This window comes from Papaver somniferum, chromosome 2 (genome assembly GCF_003573695.1).
Source record: "Papaver somniferum cultivar HN1 chromosome 2, ASM357369v1, whole genome shotgun sequence".
NCBI lineage: Eukaryota > Viridiplantae > Streptophyta > Magnoliopsida > Ranunculales > Papaveraceae > Papaver > Papaver somniferum.
Window position 1 is genome coordinate 85,516,494 of NC_039359.1, and position 9,961 is coordinate 85,526,454.

The 9,961-nt window shown below is 37.5% G+C and overlaps 1 protein-coding gene across 1 annotated transcript; it reads left to right on the forward strand.

The window, feature by feature from the left end:
• The first annotated feature begins 5,071 nt into the window (after positions 1-5,071).
• On the forward strand, positions 5,072-9,158 carry LOC113353657 (zinc finger BED domain-containing protein RICESLEEPER 2-like). Its single transcript, XM_026597190.1, has 6 exons — positions 5,072-5,208; positions 5,404-5,435; positions 6,260-7,211; positions 7,312-8,203; positions 8,303-8,748; positions 8,867-9,158. Exons 3-6 carry the CDS (start codon positions 6,264-6,266, stop codon positions 8,873-8,875), a joined length of 2,295 nt encoding a protein of 764 aa, XP_026452975.1. The 5' UTR covers positions 5,072-5,208; positions 5,404-5,435; positions 6,260-6,263; the 3' UTR covers positions 8,876-9,158.
• Positions 9,159-9,961: the final 803 nt, after the last annotated feature.

Below are 9,961 nucleotides of genomic sequence, written 5' to 3' on the forward strand. Positions count from 1 at the left end.
TGAAGTTTCCCGACGGTTGAGTCGTGGCCCTAGAAGAAGTCTCTAGTTATGCGATCCATTTTTTGGTGGATATGAGCTGGAAGCAGTTGCGTTTGCATCAGATGATTGTATGTATGTGTGAGTGAAGTTTTAATAAGAACTAATCTTCCTTCCTAATTTAGGCATTTCGTCATCCACCCTTTTGCTTTTCTAGCTAGTCGCTGAAAAAGGGGGGCAACAATATGCTGAGATGTTCTTCCTTGTTTAAATTGAACTCCTAGGTATATGGGAGGGTTTGGTGTTGTTCGAGATTTGGGTGATGGATTATTGTTGATTTTGAGGTATTAATATGTTGACCTGTTGAGGTACTGTAAGCTTGCAATAGGTGCTTGAGATGGTTTGTGCCCTATGTTGTTGCTTTATATGTTATTAGCAGATCATTTGCGTACATGAGATGTGGTATTGGGGGGACTTTTTGAGATATGCGAAGTCCATCTATCTATTTTTGCGCTTCTAGGTTTCCCAAATTTGTTGAGAGGATTTCCGCACAGATAATAAAGATATAAGAAGATAGGGGATCACCTTACCTAATTCCTCTAGTAGGGGTGATGTACCCATGCGGAGTGTTGTTGATGTTGACTGAGTATGTTACTGTGGTGATGCTAGCATGATGTAGTCCACAAAGAGTTGTGGAAAACCCATTTTGGTAAAAGCTCGTTTGATGAATCCCCAATCTAAAGAGTCATAAGCTTTTTGTATGTCAAGCTTGAGAGCCACTTTTGGGTCCTTGGTTCGGGTAGAGGATTTGATATAATGGAAAAACTAACCGGCGATTGCTATGTTTTCATGAATAGTTCTTTGGGGCACAAAGGCACTCTGGTAGGGGATTATGAGGAAGGAAAGAAGAGGTCTTAAGCGGTTGACTAAGATTTTTGAGATAATTTTGTAGGTGACACTGCATAGTCCTATTGGTATGTATTGAAAAGGTTTAGAAGGGTGATCTACTTTTGGGATAAGGGTGAGACTGGTGTGATTCATGAGTGGGTTTAGAAGGATTATTCATGTTACTTACTTTAATTCAAATAGTTAGTTTTTCTCGTATTGATTTTTTTTTATAACATATCATAAGGAGAACAAATAGAACCAACTTTACTCTTATAGGTATAGGATAACATCTATCTGAATGTAAACAAACTTAATATGTCTTCGGGAGGAAAGGAATCCAATCACCTCCGTCGCCAAATATGCCTCTTTATAAACATGGTTGAAAATAGAGGGGTATATTGGGATGGGCTAGCATGTTTATATCACAACATAGCACGTTAAAATTCGAACATAGCATGGCCCAGCATGTGACCTGACACGATACAGACACATCAGTACATCACGTTAGATTAGTATGTTGTGATGTGCCAGATAAATAGGAACATCAGCACGGCACATCACGTGGCACGTATAAACACGTGACACAACACATCACGACACGCGAAGAAAGCATGCCATATCATGCATGAAATAGTACACAATACATTACATTTCATGCATTTTTCACTTTTGTTATTTTTATTTTAGCAAGTTATTGACATTTTATTTTTGTTATGCTGATTTAGTTTTATGATAATACATATACAAATATAGTAACTAAAGAATCTGAAACATATTTACTTTGGAAAACATAATCTAAGTGTGCTAGCACGTCATGAGACAACACGATTATTTTTCTGGCACAATACAACATGTCTGAATCTCTGGCATGACCCAGCACCGCACGCAACATACTAAACACGTGACTTCGTGCTAGGCTGTGCCGGGACGGCACGTTTTACACCTATAGCTAAAAACAATGTCTTCGAAATAACTCTTCGTAATCCTGATATCTTGAGTTAACCTTTTGAGATACCAAGGTGGATCAACTTTTTCGTTGTAAAGGTGCAATGCATAAGTCGAATCACATTCAACTTCTAGCTTTGTAATTCCCAACTGGACAACAAGGAGAATGCCATCAGTATTAGCCCACACTTCGACCATGTTGTTCCCATTTTGAGAAATATATTTTCCAAAGCAAGCCTTAGAGCAACCAGCATTATTCCTTGTGTTTTTTTCACATGGTTCCACATAGAAAATCTATAATGTTCACGGCCGAGGCACTCTCCCAAACAATTTATACCAAACAATATAATTTACGGTTTTAAATCAAGAGGAGGGATCCCCTCACAGTTTTATTATCACACTATCTCACACTTTGGACGTTATTTTTGAGAATTAAAACCAAACCGTAACCGATTTGAAGCTAATACTCTGGGGATATGTTACTATTACATACCTCTATTTTCCTACCGAAAATGAACGTATTCCGAGACGTATAACACCATCATCTACTACTTTGAAAATGAGTCGTTGAAAATCTGTGAATTTCTGGCTGTCGAAATTAATACCCGTAGAATGTGAGGTTTTATATTTTGGAATAACCTCATTTTTGTTAGGTATATAGAACTTGGTAAGAGGAACATATCCACAAAATATTAGCTACAAATCCATTACGGTTTGATTTTAATTCACAAAAATAACCTCCAATATATGAGATAGTATGATAATAAGAATGTGAAGGGAACCTTCTCTTAAATCAAATAGATGTTGGCTTGTCTTTTTCCTTAAAAGAATTTTGCCAAAGTAGATAAATATATTACATAGGCTTTTCAGACGGTCCATCATTTTAGGCGAGTCAAGTATCATGTCTAAAAACACCCAGTAGGTCGCATCACCATTATTTCATTATTATTGTAGAAAAGATGTTGCTATTTGTTGATCGTCAGTCATAGGTTCATAATCTAGTTTTGTTATACACCCTTGACGGACTTATCATGAAAAATGAAAAGTAGAGTTTATTTTTTGAATTTTGTTTATTGGTTGATTTTCTTTTTTCCCACTACCACCAGATAAACAGGTTATGTGTCTTAAGGGCTTTGATAAATACACCCAGAAACAACACCGAGCTGTGTGTGACCCTCAGGCCTCAGCAATGTGATGGGGAGTGAGCAGGAGTGGGCCCCACATCCTCACTCACACGATGGATTCCATGGATGCCCAGCATGGTGGAGTGTGTTCGGTGCGTCCATCATTTTCGGTGTCTTAAAGGGTTTACATGTATCCCAACTCGATATGTGCCGAACACGGACAAGTGAGAGAGCACTAAGAGGTCACTTCGTGCTTCCCATAACCAAAGAATGTCTGCCAAAAGTTCTTCAAAAGAGTCTCAAAGAAAACGTAACTTTAGATTGCAACTTGCAAGAACACTGAGCTAAGGTCATTTTCTGTCTAATATAGTTATTTTCACGTGAAAAAACAGTAAGTTTTTTTTTTTAAATCGTTTTACGTGGCAAGGGCATTTTTATTACTTCTTTTCGTTTTTTACTTCATTCCATCCTTGATCATCTCTGCTAATCGTACACTTTGCTTATACTGTCTTTGGCAGGCAACATTTGGTTTTGTATGAGAATTTTGCTGCATTAGCATGTAAATCATCATACAACCATCAGTTAAATTTTATTGAAGCATAAAATTTTGGTCCACACTTGTAGTTTTTGGGCTTGATTTTAGGTGATTGGTGAAGAAAACAAGAGAATTGAAGGATGGCAGGAACGTACACGGTCATCAATAGCCCTTTTGACTGCAGATAGTTCACACTCACAGTTCAACTTGGCAAGTTACCAAGTCAGGTCTGGGATCCACCATAAGCCATTTTTGGACACTGTTGTTACCCATTACCTTTTCTGTCCGGTCAACTCTCACTGGTCACACCCTTTTACTATTGTGTGACTGGACATGTTTTTTTTTTCTTTTTTTTTTAATGGCTATCCATTAGCCAAGTCAGGGGATGTGGTCCATGGCAACATGGTTTTTGTGGTTGTGGTGTTGATCCATGATCAACGGGAATTATAAAAGCTGTCTAGGACTCTGGAGCTGCATTTTTCTTTATCTTCTTGACCAATCAAAATCTAGCAACACAACTTCAAAAAGAAAAAAAAAATCTAGCAACACCAACCAAGAATTAGATCCAAAATTTTTACAGGTCACTCGTGACTTGAGCACACGAATACTGCTGAATGCCTACTGTCTAGTGTCAAGTTGATTGTGTTTGTAGGGTCTTACAAAACCCACACGTTTCAGTGTGCCTATGATATCTTGCCCTTAAGTTCGAAGGTTTTGGCAGCCACTTCTTGTATTATTAATACAGTGTTAGAGCAGTTCCTATGGTAATGTTTAAACTCAAAATTTTGTTGAACCACGTGATGGTCAAAAGGATTTTTCCACTATGATAAAACAAGCTAAAATGAATAGATTTGGTTTTCTAGGACCCATTAGTATTTTCTTGTAATATAAATTGTTTTGTAGGATAAAAATGAAAAATAAAATAAAATATTTAGGTGAGATAAAATAAAATCAAGTAGGTTGATAAACAATTTGTTGACATGCCGTTGAAATAAAAAGTCTTCCAGACCCGGAAGCAATGGATAATGGACCTCGGGTCCTCTGGAGTACTAGTAATGCCATCATTTTCTTTCAATGCCATATTTCTATACCACGGCTTTGCTATAAATTTCACACTCTCGGCTCTCCTAAAACGACTGCAGCACTTAGCGTGCACACAACTTTATCCGTACTCTAATAGTTACGGATGCTCATATATTCCACGTCTCCACCACTACTACACATTTTCTGAAAATGATATTTTCTATTTCGTTTGTCACTTCCGTCCCATGAGAAATATCGCTCCAACTTCTTTAGTCACTTTCCTTCCTAGGGCTGCACACTAATTGCACCGAAACCGCAAACCACACTGAAACCGCACTAACCGCACCGAAACCGCACCGAACAGATGATCCAACGGTCGGTCACGGTTTTCATTTTAATAACCGTTAGATTTACGGTTCGGTGAACGGTTTCACCCATAACCGCACGCTAACCGCACCGAACAACCGATTAGTATGGACCGTCGATTAGTTTTGATCCTGATTAATACTAGCCGTCTAGATTAAAGCCTCCACCATATATATTCTGGCAACCCTAATCTCTTCGTCATTTTCTCTTCTTCGTTTCTCTTTCTCTTCCTATCCCTCTTCATTTTCTCTTCAGCGGCAGCCTTCACCTGAATCACCTCAGTCGCCTCCACCACCAGTAGACAGCAGACCACCTCCATCAAGAGCACCACCACCTCTATGGCTCTATCTAGTAAGTAAATAGGTCACGGGTTTCGATTGATTTGTTTGTTTTTCAATTTCTAGGGTTTTTTTTTTTTAATTATTCTTCTGTTAGGACTTAGGGTTTCTTTTATCGAAATCGTTTGCTTGTTGTTTTGTGTTTATCAATCAATTTCTTTTGTCAAATCTTATTTTTCTGATTACAGTCATGGGTTTTTTATTTTAGGTTTTGGTTGAGTTAAGGGAGTCTGATTACAGGTAACCTATCTCTCTTGTTCTGATTTGTTTGATTTCATTTTGATTTTGTTGAATCAATTGTATATGTATACATGGATCCGTTATTTCTTTGACTAAATTTGTGTGAATATCAATCCGTATTACATATTTAGATCTTATTTGAATTGGATTGTGTTGAATCTTTGTTTTATCCTTGGGTAGATGTTTTGTTAATTTTGTTTTATTAATACGTATTGAAAAACATGAACTGTGCTGATTTTGTAGTTGTTGATGATAATTTAATAGATTTATGAATAACATAATGAACTTGATTATGTGTTTTGTTAATTCTTTCATCATCTAGCAATTCTGTTTCTATCTGTAGTCTGCTGATTGATAATGAAATCAGAATTTATTGATACAATCTAGGTAGACCTGATAATCATTTTGATTTATGATCTGTAACTGTGTGAAAAAGGGTTTAATTTTTGCTTAAGATTTTTTCTTAAGTTTCTAAACATACTCTAGAAGGTATGTTCCTACTTGACACTTCAAATCAAACTGATGAGTTTATTAGGTAGGCTTCTGATTTGTGTTTCTTTTTGAATTTGGGTATAACTCCATTAAACCCTTACTAGGGGAGTTTCTAGCTCTAAGTGGAGTGTATCTTAGGAGTTTGGATAACTGTTTAGGTTTATTTAAAGCCTACCCTGTGCCACAACTTTATTTTTGTTTTCAAGTTTTACATAGAAAATTCCTTAGAGCATATGAACTGCTTTATTTAGTTCATATGCTCTAAGGGTTTAATTTTTGCTTAAGATTTTGCTTGTGTAATAAGTAAGAACTAACTTGTTTACCTTTGGCAGGGCAATGATTGGATCAAGTTCAGCTTCATTATCAAGCTGCAAGATGGCAAATGCATCTCCCTTTCTATCCACTGCAGCTGGTTCTACTGATGTGACACTATCTATAACACCTCAAGTTGATGCTACTCAAGAAACACAAGCTACACAGCAGGCTACACCTACACAGGACCTTGCACCTGAAGTTGTACCTAAGAAGAAGGGGAAAACTAGATCAAAAGTTTGGAATGACTTTACAAGGATCAGCGAAGAAAAAGCACAGTGTAAGCATTGTCACAAGAAATTGCAAGCACATAGTAGAGGAAATGGAACTTCCAGCATGAAGACACATTTAGCCACATGTCCAGAGAATCCCAACAAGAAGCTCAAGGGACAAAAGAGTTTGGTGTTTCCACCACCAAGGCCTGGACAGTCATCACAGCTGGTTGTTGTAAGTTATGACAAGGATATGTGTAGAAGAAGATTGATTGAGTTTGTCGTCATAGATGAACTGCCATTTAGAATTGTAGAAGGAGAAGGGTTTAGAAGATATAGTGAACAACTTGAACCTAGATTCAAGGTGCCAAGCAGGATGACCATTTACAGAGATCTTTTAATTATGTACAAAGATGAGAAAGAGAAGTTGAAGAAATACTTCAAAGAAAGTAAACAAAGAGTCTCTCTTACAACTGATACATGGACCTCTCCAAACAACTTCAATTATATGTGTGTGACAGTGCACTTTATTGATATCCATTGGAAACTTCAAAAGAGGATCATCCTGTTTTGCTTGATCAAGGGTCATACTGGAGAGGAGATTGGGAAAATGCTTGAGAAATGTTTGCTGGATTGGGGTCTAGAAGATCTTTTTGGTGTGACTTTGGACAATGTCAGTGCAAATACTGTCGCAATTGAGTATCTTCAAACCAGTGTTATCAATTGGACAGGAGCAGTAGTGAGAGCTCAATACATGCAGGTATGATTACTTTTCTTAGCTCTATTGCTATGTTTATTCTATACTTCTTTGTGCTTGTTACTGATTTTTTGATGATATTTCCTTGTTCCATTCTTATCAGGTAAGGTGTGCTGCGCATGTTCTTGCGCTTGTTGTCAAAGATGTTGTGTTGTTGTATCACAAGTCAGTTGGAAGGATCAGATCGGTTATCAAGTTTGTTACCGGTTCTCCCTCTAGGTTGGCCAAATTCAAAGAATGTGCTGCTCTCGAGAAGATTGATTGTAAGAAGATGGTTTTCCTTGATGTGAAGACCAGGTGGAATGCTACGTATCTGATGCTTGAAGCTGCCATTCCATATGAAAAGGTATTTAGGAGGTTAGAAAGGGAGGACAAGAGCTTTCGTTCTAAGTATATTTTCAAAGAATCTGAAAGTGAAGCTTTACCTAATACCGATGATGATACTGTTGTAATTGATAATGAAGATTATTATCTTAGTTCATCTAGTGAATCTGAATGTGAGGTAAATGTATCTAGAAAGAATAATATTAAGAAAAAGAACAAGCCCCGTCATCATGCTCCCTATGCTGCAGACTGGTCATATGCTAGGTGTCTTGTTAAGTGTTTAAAAATCTTCTTTGATGTTACTGTTAAGTTCTCGGCTTCAGTTCAGGTTACTTCACATGAATTTCTATGGCAGTTGGCATTGATCCATGAACAATCGGTTCGTCTTAGAGCTATAGGAAACCGAGATCCTCATATTTCTAGGATGGCAGAAATAATGTTTCGGAAGTATAACGCATATTGGGGGGATTATGAAGATATGAACTCTGTTATGTATTTTACTAAGTTGCTTGATCCTCGGGAGAAAGAATCTGGTTTGAAATTTGATCTGGAATGTTTGTATGAGCAAGATGATTTCAGGGTTACAACTGTTTTGAAGGCTGTGAAACAAGATATGGGAAGACTTTATGATGAGTACACCAGCATGTATTCAAATACCAATGCAGAGGAAGGTGAAATCATTACTTACTATTGATCATCATTAGTTCATTACTTAATATTGCTTATCTGCTTTTTATCATTACTTACTATTGATTTTTCTGATGTCTTAGGTATTGGGTCAACAGCTGCTGCTGGTGTTGATGACATGGTTGTTTCTGTGCAAGAAGAGAACATTGAGGATATGCTTGAATCAAGGAAGAAAAGGCGAAGAATGGATGTTCATAGTACTAATCCAAAGTCAGAACTTGAAAGGTATTTGCTTGATGACTGTGAAGCGTCTACCAGGGAGTTTGATATTCTGGCATGGTGGCAGGCTAATAGTACCAAGTACAAGGTGCTATCACTTATGGCGAAGGATATTTTGGCAATACCAGTGTCTCTGTTGCATCAGAATCTGCATTCAGTACCGGAAAGCGCATTCTTACCCCATGGAGAAGCTCGCTATCTGCCAGGACAGTTGAAGCACTTCTCTGTACGCAAAGCTGGTTGCAGAAACCTATCTATCTTGATTTTCTGTGTGACTATGTACCAGATGACAATTCCAACATTGAAGATGGTAATAGAATCTCTTCTCTTTTGACTTGAAATTTGAATGAATGTTATCTTCTTTTATCTGTTAGATGCAGACTTCATTGAATATATTTGAATATTTCTTCTTTGCATTCTTGTTGCAGACATTTTGAGAAAGGATGAAGATTAAGGGGATGATTGGCTTGAGAGATGGATGGACTGCAATCTTTTACTGGTCTGCTACGTGAGAAATGAAGATCAAATGGATGGCTCTTTTTCTTTTACTGGCAACTCTTTATGCTACTTTATTTTTAACTTTGGTTTCATCAGACTTTTTGGTTAATCTTTAGACTTAATCTTTGGTCAACTTGTTTGTGAACTTCAACTCTGTTTTTAATCTGTAGACTATGGTTATCTTGTCAAGACTTAAGTATGGAATGTAGTATCAGTTTATTAGAAATTCAGAAATTCAGAATGTATTTATGTACAGGTGCAGGGTATAGGTGAAAACCGAACCGAACCGTAACCGAATAGTATCGGTGCGGTTAAAAACCGAACCGAATACTAAACAGTTCGGCTGCGGTTTTAATTGTGATAACCGCACCGAACACAGTTAGGTGAACGGTTTTAGCTATAACCGCACCGAACCGAACCGTGTGCAGGCCTATTTCTTCCATGTGAACGCTTAACGCTTATCAAGTTAGAAGTTGGCGGGTCACAAAGCCTTAAGCCTTAAGCTTACTGTAATCACATGAAATCTTGTCCATACGTTAAATCTTGCACCTACGTATTAGTTCAGTAAAAATAATGCATAAAATCGAATCGTGATGATGTATGTCAGTTCATCATTGTCACTTTTGCTTTGGTGGTGGAGCAAGGATCATATAGAGGGGCAAACAAAACAAGAATTCTTGCTCGGTGGAGAGTAGCATTTTGATCGGGAGAGAGTAGCCGGGGGTTTAACCATTTAAGTGATTTTCTTTTTAAGCATGAAATTTATTAAACTATTATACGACATTATGTGATACCCGAAGTTCATCAATTACAAATGGATCGGTAGGCCATGAATCTACAACACCACGAGAAAGGAACATAATGTGATCAAAAGTCTCCGGATCAGAGCTGCATTGGGCAGATGTTGAAATTGGTGAAGTGGATTGGTTTAGGTTGTCGAGGATCGACATGCCTTCATTGATTGCTTTCCACAATAAAAAATTGTACTTTTGGCAGACACGACGATGTTCATAGGAACTTAGTTG

Excerpts from the sequence above, each read along its gene's own strand:
- LOC113353657 (XM_026597190.1), top strand. The coding sequence starts at position 6,264 with ATGATTGGATCAAGTTCAGCTTCATTATCAAGCTGCAAGATGGCAAAT. Across the intron at positions 7,212-7,311 it reads TGAGAGCTCAATACATGCAG|GTAAGGTGTGCTGCGCATGT; the intron begins GTATGATTACTT and ends CATTCTTATCAG. Across the intron at positions 8,204-8,302 it reads AAATACCAATGCAGAGGAAG|GTATTGGGTCAACAGCTGCT; the intron begins GTGAAATCATTA and ends CTGATGTCTTAG.